Below are 17783 nucleotides of genomic sequence, written 5' to 3'. Positions count from 1 at the left end.
TATTGTTTCCTGGTGATATTTTATCCATTTTGCCATTCTATGTCTTTTCAGTGGTGCATTTAGTCCATTCACATTCAAGCTAATTATTGAAGTATGAAGAGCTGATCCCTATCATTAGGTTCTTATAGAGTTATTGCTGTTGTTGTTGTTCCTGTTTGTTTGTTGTCTTTCTTTTGGTTTTGGGGATGGTTCATGTGTGTTTTTAATCTTTTTCCTGTACTCTTATGAGGAACATTGTTGTTCTTTTTTCCTTTTCTTCTGTGTTTAATACTTTCTTAAGTGTTTCTTGTAGAGGTGGTCTGTTGGCAGCATAAGTTCTTAGGGATTGGATATCTGGGAAAGATTTGATTTCTCCCTCACTGATGAAGCTTAGCTTGGCTGGTAGGTTATTCTTGGTTGAAATTGTTTATCTTTACAACTTTGAAGATAGGGCTCCAAGCTCTCCTAGCCTGAAGGTTTTCTGTAGATAAATCTGCTGCTATTCTAATTGGTCTTCCATGGTAGGTAATCGGACCTTTTTCTCTTATTGCCTTTAGGGTTTTTTTCTTTTATACCTACTTTGTTTAGGCAAATTATTATGTGTCTGGGAGTTGGTCTTCTCATTTGATGTCTTGCAAGGGTTCTCTGAATTTCTTGTGTTTGAATTTTCACATCACTGATGAGATGAGGAAGTTTTCTTGAATAATTTCATGGAATGTTTGTTCCAGGGTGGTCTCTGTCTCTCTTTCTGCCTCAGGAAGTCCAATTACTCTTAGGTTCGGTCTCTTGAAGTAACCGCTCATCTCTTGAAGGTTTTGTTCTGCTTTTTAAGCTTCTTTTCTATGTTTTTGACAGTTTGGCTTAGTTCTATATTTTGGTCCTCATGCTATAAGATTCTTTCTTCTGCTTGGCTAATTCTGCTTTCCATGCTTATCAGTTTGTTATTTATTTCATTCACTGTATTCTTTACCACTGTTATTTCAATTATCAACTCCTTCCTAGTTACCTCTTGTCTCTCCTCAATTCTTTTTAATCTCTCCATTAATGTCTTGATATCTGGGTTTGTAGTTTGCGACCAGTCATTCTGGGGGCTCTTCATTGTTTACATTCCAATATTCGTTTTCTCATTGTCTGACCTCCCAGGGGTCTGGGAGAGACCCATATTCTTCTTTTGGTTTTTCTTCATTTGTGTAGATTTTTCTCTCCCCCTTTCCCTCTCCTTCTTTAATTCTGTTTTTCAGGGAAGGTGGGGTTGCTTTTTCTTCTTTTTGTTCAATCTCCTGTTCTTCCTTATGAGAGTCCTCTGGCTTTGTTCACTTTTGAGGCTGAACTGTGGGTTGGGAGCTGGACTTTTTGCAGTTTTGAGATTTAATTGAGGGGATAGCTGTGATTCGGAATCTATCTGCAGATCCCAGTATCCACCAACAGGGTATGGGCACACTGGAACCCACTTCCCACTACCTTACAATCTGTCCATGCAGTAGGGTTTAGATTTGCTCCCTGGAGCAAAAGGCGGTAAGAAAAAAGAAAATAATGGAAGAGGAGGGTCAAGAGGAAATTTTAGAGAGAATAGAGTAAGAGGCAAAACAGACATACGTACCAACTAATGAATAAAAAGAGACACAAGGCCAGAGAAGAGTAAAAAATAAACAAACAAACAAAATTCCCTAAAGTGTACTGGTAATCACACAAAGACAGTCCAATAAAATCATACCTTTTGATGTGTTTTTCCCCAACCCAAACAGGTAGTCTAAATCAAAAAGCAAACAAAAGTGAACAAAACAAACAGTCAAAGCAATCAAATCAAAAATCAAAATAAGAAACCAGACTAACTCTGGAGTCTTTCCTGAGTATCTAAAGTCTCTTCAGCTCTGATCTCTAGCCCCTCCCCTTTGGTCTCATTGCAGGCAGATAGATTTACTCATTGCTTGGGTCGGTTCCCTTGGCTTGCTGCCTGAGAGCTCTGCCACACAGGACTGAGTTGTCTGTGTCTGATTCAGCGTAGGGGAGGGGCTTCTGTCTCCTGTGTTGGTGAGATTACCTTAGAAAACAAGGTGGAGGCTGCTCGGAGATGAGTGGGGCAATGGGAATCTCTGCCTGGAAAATGACCATGGTGGGCAGCTCCTCTTTCACCAATCCTTTCTCTCTACTTGTCCTTTCTCTCCACTCGTCCAGGTCTGTAGATGATCCACTATGACAGGTGATGATGGTGTGTATCAGGCACTGGGAACCAGCGATATAATTGGGTGCTGCATTTAGTGTGCCACCATTGATTTGAGGTGGAGCAGGGAGCCGGGAATTCTGCAGGGCCGGAGCCAAGAGCCGCAGCATCAGCAGCTGTTCAGCACTTGGTAGCAAACAACAGTAATCCCTTGCAGAGGTCGTAGTGCCATGGAGGCTGTTTGCCTGATGGGACTGGCTACAGCAGGCCCCCCCCCCCCACTGCCTTCAGGAGCCACCTTTTGTGGAGATCGTCACAGTTTGGCTTGTTCCATTGACATCTTGATGAGCGTCCCAACAATGTGGTTTTATTCCCATTTTACTTTATAAACAGGACAATGCAGGATCACTGATTTTGCCTACCATTATATGTTCTCCCTGGCTGAATATTTGGTTCTGAGGGACCACCCTTCTCTCTCTGCATGATCTTCTTTCTCAACTGCAGTGCTATCTCATGAAGATAACATGTGCTAGTTGGGCTCGGTGGCTTAGCCTGTAATCCCGCGCCTTTGGGAGGCTGAGGTGAGTGGATTGCCTGAGACCATGGGTTCGAGACCCACCTGGGCAGGTGAGACCTCATCTCTACAATAAATCAAAAATTTAGCTGGGCATGGTAGTGCGTGCCTGTAATTCCGGCTACTTGGAAGGCTGAGGCAGAAGGATCGCCAGAGCCCAGCAGGTCGAGGCTGCGGTGGCCGGGAGCGGCCCCTGCACTCCAGTCTGGGCGACAGAGTGAGACTCCAACTCAAAAAAAAGATAACATGTGCTAAAGGAAACCTGGTGTAGGAGAAAGGAAGGATCAGAGTGAACTGGGGTGACTGTAAGAGGGATCACTGTGAGCTGGCCTGAGGCCTAGCCTTGAAGATCACTTCCCAAGGCACCTGTTATCTCACTTTGGCTCTTGAATTTTTACCATTTGGGCAACATGAAGTAAGGTAAGGCCTAGATCTGAGGTCCTCTCTGGGCCTTCCTGGGAGACTATCTTCCCAGACTTGTGACATAGGACATGGCTTTAAGAATGGAGCCCACAGAGTAGACTTGAGGCTCACACTGTGGTGGCAAGAGCTGCTCAACATTTTGATTCTTTTACCCTCCCACCTAGCCCTATGGTCCAGTGGGGTTCTTGGCTTTGACTAGTATTCACTTCTTTTGCTTCTAGAGATTGGTGTGTGCTTCCCATCTTAAGCAATGATGAAGGGCAGCCTGAAGGTGGAGCAAATGCAGGCAGGGAAGGAGTAGAGGGAAGCTGTACACCTGATTTGAGAAGTTTCTTTTAGAGTGTGGGTATGGTTCTGTTTGGATAGGCTTAGGTAATAAAGTAACTTGTAATCCAGCTAGCAGACTTGATATGATGCGTATCAAGTAGTCAGTAGCTCTTTTCTGACTCAGCACAGCATCTACCTTTGGGAGACTGGGCAAGATAAGTAGTGGTTTGGCATAATGATGATGAAGGTGTCACCTGAGAATCCTAAGGAGTCAATAAGCATTGGAGAGAGGCACGATGTATCAGAAGAAGGGAAGATGTTCTGAGCTGGGATGGGTAGCATGTGTGAAAGTCACAAATGGGACTGAGCAGACGAATGGCAGGTTCAGTAGATAATTTCCCTGGTTGATATGTGGAGTGAGGATTGGGAATATAACAATTAATGGCAGTAAAGACCAGCCTATAGAGGACAGTCACGATTTCTAATTTGAAATGAGAGTCAGTTGGAAATTACCATGTGGAAATGACCATGAGAGTAGCGATTACAGGGACATTTTCAGGGGAATGATGTTTGTATCTGAGTGTAGGATAGGTTTGAGGGATGAGGTGAAAAATGAATGTTAGAGTGTTCATCAAGGAAGGTCTTGGGCTGCATTAGTGTATGGGACTGTGACTATGTGGATGGAGTGGAAAGGACATGTGAAGAAACGATTAGTTTTGGTGATAAAGTATGGACAGTGTCATGATTTGGGATCAGCAGTGTGAATATGGAGGTATGAGAGTCAGCTCTGTACTGCTTGCTAACTAGTGTCTCAGTATTTTTCCTTTCCTGTCTAACGAGGACAATAGTGCTTAACTCGTAGAATGTGGTAACATTTAAAATGAGCTAATCTTGGGATAGTGCCTGGCTCACAAGGGTTCTCAATAAATAGCATCTCCAGACAGTGGGGGAAGCCATTTGAACACTTGATGTGATGAAGAGGGCATTCTCCTTCACACTCCAGCAGCCTTGTCATTTTGTGAATTTGGAAAAGGCATTGGGAGGTTTGAATAAGACTTACCTGGTTTGAATTCCAGTTCTGTCCTTTATTATCTGTGTAAGCACCAACTTCAACAGTTTTTCTGCCTGTAAAGTGGGTATACCTATAGTGTTCTTTTTTTTTTTTTGGAGTTGGAGTCTCAGTCTGTCGCCAGACTGGAGTGCAGTGGCCGCTCCCGGCTGCCGCAACCTCAACCTGCTGGGCTCCGGCGATCCTTCCACCTCAGCCTTCCACGTAGCTGGAACTACAGGCGCGCACTACCACGCCCGGCTAATTTTTTGATTTATTGTAGAGATGAGATCTCGCCTGCCCAGACGGGTCTCGAACCTGCAGGCTCAGGCAGTCTACTCATCTCAGTCTCCCAAAGGTGTGGGATTACAGGCTGAGCCACCGAGCCCGGCTACCTATAGTGTTCTTAGGCTTGCACGAGATTACCGTGGTAAAGCAGCAGCACATAAGTACTCAGGGAAAGTTAAATTATCCTCTGTTTTCTCTCACCCCTTCTTGTACTTTTTTCACCCAATAGTGAGGGGACTATCACTAAAGGGGTATCAAAGATTGATGTTACACTGGGAAAATCCTGTTTTTTAAAAAATAAAATTGCATATATTAGTATATGATAGTTCTATATGTAAAATAGATGAAAATTACATTTTCTGCATATTTATCTTAAAAATTCAGTTTTAGAATATTTACTTGTAAAATCAGTGGGTACAATGAATGTATCTTGATGAAAACAAAAGTTTAATATTAGGGGTTTTGGAAGACAGTTGTGTTATCTTTCTTAGCATCCAATTTATGTTTTAGTTTTTATTGTGAAGCAGCAAGAAAAAGACACAAATCACAGAGATAAGGAGTTACAAATGGTAAAGTTTTCAAACAGGTCACCTGGCAATATGGGGATGCTTTCCAGTGAAACTGATCTGAAGCTTGAAATTAAAGGAGCTGGGTATTTTTGTTTTGCAATTAAACATTAAGATCTAATACTTTCTTGCTTTCCTTAAATGGCATGTGTTCATTTTGGAAAGAGATAATGAAAACCATTCTGCCTATTTAAGTCTTCATTGTCTTATAGAAAACATTTCATGTATTATGTTGCTTTTGAGATGTTAAATGATATAATCAAAACAATTGGACACTCAAAACAGATATTCACTCAAAGTCAGAGGAGTTAGAATTATTTTTATATCTTGACACCATATATAACACTTCAGTCTAATTTCTTTTCTTTCTTTTTTTTTTTTTTAAGTCAGAATCTTACTCTGTCACCCAGGCTGGAGTGCAGTGGCATGCTCAGGGCTACCACAGCCTTGACCTGCTGGGCCCAGGTAATCCCTTCATCTCAGCTTTCCATGTAGTTGAAACTTCAGATGCATGCTGCCATGCCTGTAATTTATTGTAGAGACAAAGTCTCACCAAATTACCCAGGCTGGTCTCCAACCCCTAGGCTCAGGCAATCCTCTTGCTTCCGCCTCCCAAAGTGCTGGGATTATAGGCATGAGCCACTGTGCCTGGCCTTCAGTCTCATTTTTGAAATACTTAACTTTGCATAGCTTTAACCTTTTAAAATTTATTTACATAAATATATATTTTTAGAGGTTAATACTGTGAATCAGCCTTGTTTGGTCTTTGCAAATATCAGCAGTGAGTACAAACCAGTGTGGCCATCATACTCTGGAGAGATATTTGACTAACAGAATTTTCTTTAGTAGTGAAAAAAAAGTTATTTTGTTTAACTTTAAATTTGTATACCAGCACCTAGCCTCTGTTCAGCACTGTCAATAGCACTTTCTGTGATGATGATGTATAATCTATACTGTCATGTCTGTTTTTTAAATAGCCACTAACTAGCCAATTGTGGTCAATTCTGGCTCTATTTATTGAAAAGACAGTCTTCTTCAACTGTATTGCAAGGTCATTCTTGTCATAAGTCAATTAGTAAGTGGCCATGTATGTGTGGGTCTGATTCTGAGTCTATCAGTTTTTATTATTCTTATTATTGTTTTTTAGTATTTATTAGCTTTTGCATTGATTTTTTTTATTTGGGTTTTAAAAATTCTAGTTCTCTGATAAATTCTTTTATTATCTGTTTTGGAATTTTTTTTTTTTGAGTTGAGTCTCACTCTGTTGCCCAGGCTTTTGTGCAGTGGCATGCTCATGGCCACTGCAACCTCAACCTGCTGGGCTCAGGTGATCCTTCTGCCTCAACCTTCCAAGTAGCTGAAACTACAGCCATGCACCACCATGCCCAGCTAATTTTTTTTATTTATTGTAGAGATGCGATCTCGCCAGGTTGCCCAGGCTGGTCTCAAACCCATGGGCTCAGGCAGTCCTCTCACCTTGGTCTCCTAAAGTGCTTGAATTATAGGCGTTAGCCACCATGCCCGGCCTTGTTTTTGGAATATTAATCACAGTTATTTTAAAGCATGTGTCTGGTAAATCCAGTATCTGAATCATCTGTGGATCTGATTGTGTTGTCTGTTTTTCCTCTCGTCAGGCCTGGTAAGTTTTTATTCACTAATGGAATATTTTTTTTTAATGAAAAATTTTAGAGACTCTGGATAATGTTATTTTTCTGCAGAAAGGATTTTTATTTTCTGGCTTCTGTCAGTCAATTAGAATAGAGTAAGAGTAGAGCACCTTAATCCAATCAGGGATTGAGCTGATTCATATTTGGTTTCAGTTAGTTCTAACTGGCCTATTTATAGTTCATTCTTATACTCTTTTTTTTTTTTTAAACAAGTCTTTATTGTCTAGAAATAAGTATTAAAAAAATCCCTCATAAAAGATGCTGTTCTCTTATTTCCCCATTTTCTTCCTCTTCTTCAACACCTCTGAATGAAGGCCATTATTATACCTTATTAAAACTTCACCCAGATATCCACACAGTGCCTCATCTATGTATTCTTCTGTATTTGCAAGCTAGAAGTTCATATAGCTATCTACTGGTACCAGTAGCCCTTGTACTTCATTAACCATTTCACTTTCACTGTCATTGACTTTCCTGCTAATCCATTGAGGGAATGTCTGGGATTGAGGGATAAATTCATCATAACTGTCAGCCCATGCTGTAGGCCACTTGCCATCAACCAAGCTGCCCATCCCTGGCAACTGCAGCAGGTCCCAAGCTGCCAAGCTTCTAGAGAAATCTCATTCTCAGGGCATAGGTCCTTCAAGGTTCAACTGGACGCTTGAGTTTACCAGAATCTACCTTGGCAGGCCTTTTTATACAATTTTATCTCTTGCACACTGGGACCCTGGTTATAGCTTTGGCAGCTTGACTCCTTTTCATTCATGGCTTGCCTTCACAGCCTCTCTGGTGCTACTTATGGATGGCTGAATTCTTCAAAGGGAGAAAGGGTTCTTCTGATTTAGTCTCCTTTTTCTGTGTTTCTTTTTTCTCCAGGATCATGGCCTACCCTTGTTTTGGCTATCTGATAGCTGTACACTTTCAAAATTGTTCACAGCCTTATGAGACTCTTGGGCACTGCTTAGCTTTGTTGCCTGTGCTGCTTTTGTATAGCAAATGCTACAGGGAAGAATGAGGTATTAGACCCACTCACATTGGAGTATTTTCCTCCCCTCTGGGTCAAGACCTGCTTGACGTGGTAGTTCTCAGATACCTTCAGACAATGTTTTGTTGTTGCTTAAATGCAGCTTTTCTAGTTATTCTTGGTGGGAAGATTGTTCTGCCACATCACCATCATAGCTGGAGATGGAAATCCTTCCATATGTATAATCTTGGTTTTTAAATTGTTAGCATATTGTAACTTCATAACAAGAAAGACAGACCATGGAGGTCCTCCAGATTAAAGAAGGCTAAAGATACATGACAGTTAAATGTATTACCTGACCCTAGACCAGATTCTATACTTGAAGGAAAAAAAATACTATAAAGGGCAATAAGGGACCATTATACAAAATTTGAATGTTGCTGGTATATTAGATCATGGTATTCTATCACTATTAATTTTCCAGAAATTGATAACTATATAATGGGTGCCCAAGACATTATCTCTATTCTTGGGGAATACAGGGGGTGCCAACAAAATGTATAAACATTTTAAGAGATGTTAAGTTGAATTACAGTAGCAATGTATATGATGTTTGTGCAATCATGCTTCTACCATTTTTTTTTAACTGTCCTGCTTCTCCCATGGTGATGCTAGCATTCGTTTGATTAACACCATTTTTTGAGCGAATGTCGTACTTCAATTGTGTATACATTTTTTTTTTAGAAAGTAGGATTTATTGAGAGGACATAAATGTTCCCTCCCACAGTGGGAGAGGACCCAAAGGGGTTGCCCTGTGTATACATTTTTTGGCATCTTCTGTATTTACTGAACTGTTTGGGAGTAAAGGACCATAGTTTATGTAATTATTTTCCAGTGGCTCAGAAGAACTTGTATGTGTGTGGTATAGGTGATGATCAAATGTGAGAAAATGTTAGCAGTGGATAAGTCTGAGTAAAGGGTATATGGACATTCTTTGTATTATTTTTATTCATGCAGTGTTTTGTAAATATTAAATTATTTCCAAATAAAAAGTTAAAAACATTGTAAAATAGAAATGCTAATTAAATGTTTACAGAACCATAACTGTTCCTAAGATAATCTTGGATTCTTAGCATTGGGATTTGAAAATCACTGCAGTACGTGATTTCTAAAGTGTTTGTGAGGTATTTTGAGATAAATATCCTGAGATTTCTCTACTAATGAGAAGAGAGGGCCACCTGTGTTTCAGCTCCTGGAAGAATTTTTTTGTGGCATGTAGAAACATGAACTAGAGAAATAACCCATGAAGAATGTGGTGTCAAAGTGAGTACCAAGAAGAGGTTATTACTTTGATCCAGAGTTTATCATAGTCCAAATGAAAGAACATCAGAGTGTATCACATTCATCTCTTGGCAGGGAATGAAAGGAGTAAACAGAGAGTATAATGAAGGGATTACTTGAAAGTTATGGGCAGGGCTAAGGGAGCCAGCACCTGGAGAGTAAAGCATCTGGGAGTCAGCAGGAGTGGAGCACCGCTGCCTCCCTGGACTGCTGGAGAGGGAGAGTTACCAGATTGGATGAGTAGGGAAGAGGCTCATCCAGAAGGATGCAGCCCAGCACGGAGGATGCTGTGGGGAGACAGATGTCCCAATCTCCATCTACTGTTCTCCAGTTTCCTGCCAGGCTGCCAGTCTCCATGTCCAATAGGAGGCCACTGGACAAAGGAGCCCCGTTGCTGCAGATGTTGACTTTAGTCTCTTGCGGCACAAAGCAGGGTAGAGAGAGTCTGAAGGGGCACATGGAGACTGTCCAGCATCCAAGGACATGTAGAGAGGAGAGCACAGGGGAAAGGCTTATGGTGAACAAGGTGGAGAAGGGAGGGGTATAGTGTTTGAATATCACTCCTGATTATCCCATCATTCATGTCATATCTGTGTATCAGTAAATAAAAAGCAAAATTCCCCAAGTGCTTTGGGAAATACTGAAACAATTCATTTGAGTTCAGCAAGATTGAGCTTAGCTTTTTTGTGATGGCATTTATTTTCAAGTCTTTTTGTGAATTTAGTTTATAAATCAATCAGGTGGGTATTTATCATATGCCTTGTATTTGTCAAGCATTGCATAGAAATAATGATAAAGAAATTTTTAAAAAGGTGAGATCTGCTCCTTTCCCTTGGCACTGTATAGATAGGTGGGGGAGTTTTGATAGGTAGGTATGACAAGTTAATGATACAAGGTGGTGTCCAGTACATTGGCAGTGCCAATATTGGACAGTTTCTGTTAGTCACACATTTTCTTCATCTTACAAAAGATTATTTCAGTGACTTTTACATTAGAACAAGAAAAATTTTCAAGCAAATTTTTGTCAATGCAGGATAAAAATAGCTATTTCCATGTTTTGGTTCCAAATCCCCCCCCTCCTTTGTTTTGAGCATTTTCTAGCTAATTCAAGTGTTGTGTGACTGGCTTAGAATAGGCACTAGGATTTCAAATGTACGTTAAGATTTTTTTTTGCCAGGCACGGTGGCTCAAGTCTGTAATTCCAGCACTTTGGGAGGCCAAGGTCAAGAAGAGCCCAGGCAACTTGGTGAGACCTCAACACTACAATAAATGAAAAAAAATTAGCCAGGTGTGGTGGTGCATACATGTAGTTTCGGCTACTTGGAAGGCTGAGGCAGAAGGATCTCCTGAGCCCAGCAGGTCAACGCTGGGGTGGCCATGAGCATGTCACTCCACTCCAACCTGGGCGATGGAGTGAGACTCCACCTTTAAAAAAAGTATGTATTTTTAAAAATTATACTCAGTGATCTCCATCATAAGGATTTTAAGATCTTTAACTGAGGTTGTTTTGTTTTAAAATGAGACATGGAATATTATTTTTTTCACTTAAACATGGTTTGATTATCTGTGTGGAATGACCAAGGGGGTCATTGAGGTTTATTAAGTTGAAAAGTCTCCCATGAAAACAGCAGCAGCATGATTTCTTCAGTAGGTTGAAGTATTGGAAGGAGGGGTCTTTTAGGAGGAAGTGCCACATCATTGTCATAACTTTAAGAATCTTTTCAGTTAAGAGAGAGGGATACACTGTGTGGGGTTTTCAGTTACCACGTAACTGAAGATACTCCAGAATAGGCCAGAGTCCATGATTGAAAATATTTTGTAGGCTTTTGTCTCCCTGTAGTGATTAGTGCCTTGCAGTTGTCTTTGGGCACAGCAGTATTCTACTGTATGAGGATGCAATGCAGGATAAAAATAGCTGTTGGTAGGTGAGTTGCAGGGGACTGCATCCTTGGTAGGTGAGTTGCAGGGGACTGCATCCACAGCTGCAGAGTCAGCCTCAAGAAGCAGAACCTAGGAGAGAATAGATACTTCTAACTTGACACAAAGAGAGGGATTGGAATTGGTTAGTTGCAAGTACCACTAGAGGATCATGAGAAGGTTAGATCTTGACCTGAGATGTGACCCTGTGGCTTAACAGTTCTATCCTGGTTAATTGAAGGAATCCACAAATATTGGAATGGCCATGATTCTTAAGGAACCGTAGTAACAGGGAAGATAAAACATACACAGATGATGACAACATAAGGAAGTATATCATAGATGCAATATGATGTTAGAAAACGCTATCAATTCAAGTGGGGAAGAGAATGGTCAAAGAAGGCTTTGTGGTATAGCTGGAATAAGATGGTTGAAAAGGCATACTCAGGAGGAGTGATTTAGCCATGTGCAGAGCTGGGAGAGCACATGGCATGTCAGGCAAATGGAAGATAATTTTGTTTTAGGATGTTAGAAAATGCTGTTTCTGCAGTGCAGAATCAGCTCACTCTGCCATTGTGGGATTTGTTGGACTCTAAAATCAAAGCTCAACATGCATATTAGAGCTTATGGGATGGCTTTCTAGGGACTTCTGAACTGTTCCCTACTTCTCAGAATTTGCAACTTATTAGAATCTTTGGTTGGTAGTGGGCACAGATATGGGCGTTCTTCCATTTGGGAGCTCCCACCCCCACTTTTACTAATTCCTCAAAGGATCCAGAATCATCCTGGACACTGGGGCTTGTGTGCTTTGGGAAAACAATGTGATTAGGAATGCCTCAACGAAAGCACTCAGTTTTGCAGGTCCCATATAGGGCTGATGGTGATGTACGTGGGAAGTTCAGGAAACCAGAAAGTTCTGGAATACTTTTGTTGTATGTCCCTTTCAAAAAGAAATCTAGCCCCCAGTTATTCGGAATATGACCTTATTTGGACATAGGGTCTTTACAGAGGTAATGAAGTTAAAATGAGGCCATTATGGTGGGCCCTAATTCAGTATGACTGGTGTCCTTATAAAAAGGGCATATTTGGACACACATGCACAGAGACATGAGAAGACTGTGTGAAGGTGTAGGCAGAGGCTAGAACTAGGCTGCCACAAACCAAGGGAGTGTTTGGGGTTACCAGAAGCTGGAAGAGGCTGGAAGAGGCAAACCTTCTCTTAGAGATTTCAGAGCGAGTGTGGCTCTGTTGACACCTTGATTTTTTAATATGTAGCCTCAAGACCTGTGGGACAATACATTTTATGTAGTTCTAGGCTACCTTGTATGTGGTACTTTGTTGCCACAGCCTCAAGTTACTAATATACTACCCAACTCTCAACTCAAAGTAAAGGTGGAATCTATTAGTTACTTATCCTAAAGTCTTTTCTAAACCTACTAGAGAGTTACAAAAAGGTAAAAGTTAATGGCTACTAAAAAGCTTGTATTTTGATTTGGAGATGCTTAGCTTTCTTGATCAAAAACAAATATTTTCATACTAACATGAAATGATTTATTATAAACATACTAAGTGATGAAGAATGATGAAGATGGTAGGAGAAATTGATCCCTTTTGTATAATTTTAATTTCTTTGATTAGTATTTTAGAAACCTTGCTTTTCATGTACAGCTCTCTGTATCTGCCTGTATATAGTTCTCTGTACCCTCCCTGTGAATAGATTGAGCTTCAAGAAATACAGTCATTCTCCTGTTATTAAAACCATATCAAAAAATGATTGTAAGCCAGGCACGGTGGCTCATGCCTGTAATCCCAGCACTTCGGGAGGTGGAGGCGAGAGGATTGCCTGAGCCCACAGGTTCTATTTGAGACCAGCCTGGGCAATTTGATGAGACCTTGTTACTACAATAAATCAAAAAATTAGCTTGGTGTGGTGGCACGCACCTGTAGTCCCAGCTACTTGGGAGACCGAGACGGAAGGATTTGCCTGAGCCTACCTGGTAGGTCGAGGCTGCCATGGCCGTGAGCATGCCACTGCACTCCAGCCTGGGTGGCAGAGTGAGACTCCGACTCAAAAAAAAAGAAAGAATTGTAGTTTCATAAAATGTCGAGATGGTCTATAATTTAGATTGTGTGTAATGTATTATTCTCACTGTCCATATTATTTGTATTATTCTTATTGTCCATATTATTTGAAAAAATTGCAAAAGTAGTATATTCTCATACAAAAATGAGACATACTAATAACCAAAGTAGCCATGTGTTTTTCTCTGTTTGAGGATTAAGGGGAGGCATGTATGAGAGGGGACCCAAAAAAACCCAGAATTATTTTTTTAGAGGACAGGTCTCTTGTAGTACAGACTTTGTCCATTAGGTAAGTGTTCTGGGAACTCACTGGCATCAGTATACCAGCTAGCATTGTGAGAGGCTGTGTTCAGCTTCAGTGAAAATTTTTTTGGAGTTTATTTTAACACATGTGCCCATTTTATAATGTGATTTATGAGTACACCTGCCCATACTGCACTGAGTGTTCAGCAGTTTTTGACCAAAAATGACACGACCCCTCCCCCATCCTCCCTGTTCACCCGATTTTGCCCCAAGTGACTTATTTTGTTTCTCCCAATGAAAAAAGCCGTTAAAGGGACTTTTTGCCAATATGGAAGAGGTGAAACAAAAAATGGCAGAAGTACTAAATAAGGCATCAAAATTGATGATTTCAAAAACTGTCTTGAGCAATGAAAAAGGTATCTCAATAGGTGTATTGCTTTAGAGTACTTTGAGGATGACTGAAGCTTAAACATGTAAGAATAAATACACGATTTTTAATAAATTCCAGGTTATTTTTGGTCCCTACTTGTATAAAGAAGTGAAATTCATGTGACAAATATTTATGTAGTGCCTACTATGTTCCATGTACTTTTCTAGGCATTTGTGGTATAGCATAAAAAAAAAATGAAAATCTCTGTCCTCGGTAGTTTTAGGTAGCACATAGTGGGCCATGTTGAAAATGCGAGGTGGTTTGTTACGAGGCAGTAGCAATGCACCTGTTAGGCCACAAGGCGGCGGCCTCATACAGAGGAAAGGCACCTGCCACCTCCTTGGGAACCTGGTGTGGATGGGCATGGCCTCTCTGATTATGGACCTGGAATTAGGTCCTGTTGTAGAGTGGGATGCTGTAACTCTGTCCCTTTGGCATAATAACTTACACTAAGATCATGTCCAGCTATAAAGAGCAAGAGATTATGAAATTACTACAATGAAGGAGAGTCTTTTGGATGCTCAAAATTTCGACAGACTTTTACACATGATAAGTCTTGTAAAGATGTCATTTTCAATTGCCCTAACCATGTTTGTGTCATTTATAGTATAATAATAGAAGCAAAATTTAAGAGTTAGATGTGAAGGAAAAAATTTAAACCACAGATGATTTCATCTTTGTTTCTTTTTTCATTTTATTTAATTTTGTCTGTGACCATAGATGGTATATATTTCATATATTAACTTTTACCTTCTTATTATAGTGTGTGCATGCATATATGTATGTGTATGTATATGTGTATATACACATGGCACTTGAGTGTTAAAGGATTTCTTGGGTGGTCAGGATTAGCGAGACAGAGTTCCAGTAAAAGTCATGTGTTGTGTCCGGTGTGGTGGCTCATGGCTGTAATCCCAGCACCTTGGGAGGCAGAGGCAAGAGGATTGCCTGAACCCATGGGTTGGAGACCAGCCTGGGCAACTTGATGGGACCTCTTCTTTACAATAAATTTTTTAAAAATTGGTGTGTGGTGGTGGTGTGTGTCTGTAGTTCCAGCTACTTGGAAGGCTGAAGTGGAAGGGTTGCCTGAACCCGGCAGGTCGGGACTGTGGTGGCCGTGAACATGTCACTGCACTCCAGCCTGGACAGCAGAGCGAGACTCCAAACCAAAAAAGAAAAGTTATGTTGTGGCACGCTATTTCTTAAAAGAGCGTAAAAGAGCCGGGCTCAGTGGCTCAGCCTGTAATACCGTGCCTTTGGGAGGCTGAGGTGAGTGGATTGCCTGAGCCCGCGGGTTCGAGACCCACCTGAGCAACTTGGTGAGACCTCATCTCTACAATAAATCAAAAAAGCAGCCAGGCGTGGTAGCACATGCCTGTAATTCTGGCTACTCAGAAGGCTGAGGCGGAAGGATCGCCGGAGCCCAGCAGGTCGAGGCTGTGGTGGCTGGGAGCAGCCACTGCATTCCAGTCTGGGCGACAGAATGAGACTCCAACTCAAAAAAAAAAAAAAAAAAAAAAAAAAGAGCATAAAAGCAAACTCTGATTTAAGGGAGAAGAAATAAAGTTACTTTGTCCTAATTTCTGAGAAAGACTTTGAGTGTAGCTTTGCTAGCCAATTTTATAATCATTCGCTGGTATAAATATTTACCTTTCAGTTGTAATCTTCCTTCTAGGGCAGAAGCTCCAGAGAGTTTAGAGATTCTCTTTATTTTTTCCTCCAGAGTTTGGGGATACTTATGTGGTTCTAGGCAGCCTTCACAAGTTTCTTATTTGGACTTCCTCTTAGCCTCTTAGGCCCCTAGGTTCTAAAGCCCCACCCATTCTCTTTTGTCTGTACTTTATTTCTGTGAGCCTTTTCTCTTCTAGAGTGGAATGTTCTGTTCTCCAGGTGTCTGGCTCTTTGAGGCTTTCACTCATTCATCATAGGCTGCCTTCTACTAACCTCCATTTTTTTGCTCTAAAGAGCAAAAAATTACTATGGCTGGGTTCTCTTGTTTGTTGTTGCTTGTTGTGCGTTGTGTGTTCATTTTATTTTGTTAGTGATGAGAGGCCAGGCTGGTGCCCTGAGGCAGTTGTTTTCAGTGTCATTCTCAGACAAGCAGAAGCAGTCTCATCTGGGAACTTGTTAGAAGTGTAAATTTTCAGGCCCACCTCAGACCTACCAAATCAGAAAATCATGCCTGGGGCCCAGTAAACTCTATCAAATTATCTGAAAATCACTGACTTAAAGCATTTCTACTTTAATCAGATAAGTTGTATCGTTAGCTCTTAGCACCCTCATATCTTGGTATATGTTGGCATAAAAACTGATGATTTTTTAGCTCATGAGATCAAACACTTAAAAATTTGAATTACATATTGGATTTTGTCAGTATTCCTGCAACATAATATTTTCTGTTTAAAGTTCATAATACTTTTGCTTGATTTGTTGACATGGTTTTCTTTTGGAATTTTTATTGGCCATTGACTCATCAGTTAAATGAATTTGGTGGAGAGGAAGTATTATGTAGTTCTCACTCTTTCACTATAGCATTTTGTTGTCTTGAACACTGTTGTTTCCCTCCTCCAGTGACTACTATTGCAGTTGTTCCCATTGAGTCAGTCTGCCAGTTGGTGAGACTAGCTCTGTGAATCAGCCTGTGCTGGCACCATCTTCTCACTGAACTGCCTTCTGCTTCTTAAGGAGTAGATACAAGTCTGTGCCATGAGGCAGTTGGCTTCTCAACTCTGCCTTCAGTCCTTTAAATAACACATTTTTTTCAAGCCTTGAGTACAAGTCTAGCAGTGAAGTGAATTCTTAAAAACACAAAACAGAAAACAACCCCAAAAGACCTTTCTGTTGTGGGTTAAAACCTGATAAGAACTTAAAAAACAGGACTTTTAAAATATTGGTTATTTAAGGACTGGTTAGAAATCAGAAATGCAAGTATACCCACCTAAGAAATCAGTGCAGGTTTTATTAAGAAGATAGGGCAAAATAGATGCTTAGGAGAGAGTAGTGATTTGAAGTATCTTGAGTATTTTTTATGTTTCTTTCTTCTAGACCTGGAAAGGAAAGAGCAAGAATTAGAGCAGCTGAAAATGGATTGTGAGCACTTTAAAGCCCGCCTGGAGACCGTGCAGGCTGACAGCATGAGAGAAAAGAAGGTACCATGCTTGGGGGCGGGCTCTTCCCATGCCAGAAAGTGCAACCTTTCACTTGTAATAAGCAGTGGGTCTTAAATTTTTACCCTTAATTCTCAACAAATTGTATTTTTAAGTGTATGTCTTCTGAGTGGGTTGGAAGGTAGGTGAACACTTGGATTTTATAACAGTTTAACATGTGGATCATTCACTTGATGCCTTTTAATTTTCATGTTTAGAAGTTTTCTTCAAAACATAAAGTTATTCATAATTGTATTAGTTTGTTGTGTAGTGTTATAACAAAATACTCGGGAGTTGGGTAGTTTATAAAGAAAATAAATGTATTTGACTCAAGATTCTGATGGCTGGAAGGTTCAAGATTGAGCAGCTGCATCTGGTGAGGCTGCTTCAACTCATAGTGGAAAATGGAAGGGGAGTGGGAGTGTACAAAGAGATCACATGGTGAGAGAGAAAGCAAGAGAGAAAAACTGAGGAAGCCAGAGGAAACAGATCCATTCTTATAATAAGGAGAACTCACCCCTCTCCTTTTCCCTCACAACCCCCAAAAGGGTATTAACCTATTCATGGGGGACCTGCCCTCATGATACAGACACCTCCCACTAGGCCCACCTCTTGACACTGCCATGTTGGGGATCAAATTTCAACATGAGTTTTGGTTGGGAACAAACATAAAAATCTCAAGGGAAA

At 40.7% G+C, this 17783-nt stretch overlaps 1 protein-coding gene and 1 pseudogene across 1 annotated transcript in view; one reads left to right on the top strand and one right to left on the bottom strand.

Annotated features, from left to right (window-relative positions):
- Positions 1 to 17783, top strand: part of HSF2BP (heat shock transcription factor 2 binding protein) — a 116315-nt gene that overhangs the window by 7617 nt on the left and 90915 nt on the right. Inside the window, exon 3 of the mRNA XM_008070978.2 lies at positions 16996 to 17099. Within this exon, the coding sequence (XP_008069169.1) occupies positions 16996 to 17099 (104 nt within the window). The remainder of the gene's footprint in view (positions 1 to 16995; positions 17100 to 17783) is intronic.
- Positions 7223 to 7493, bottom strand: LOC103273544 (annotated as a pseudogene).

Source organism: Carlito syrichta, unplaced genomic scaffold, assembly GCF_000164805.1.
Source record: "Carlito syrichta isolate Samal-C Ts95f unplaced genomic scaffold, Tarsius_syrichta-2.0.1 Scaffold314085, whole genome shotgun sequence".
Lineage (NCBI taxonomy): Eukaryota > Metazoa > Chordata > Mammalia > Primates > Tarsiidae > Carlito > Carlito syrichta.
This window is presented reverse-complemented; position numbering and strand designations above follow the sequence as displayed.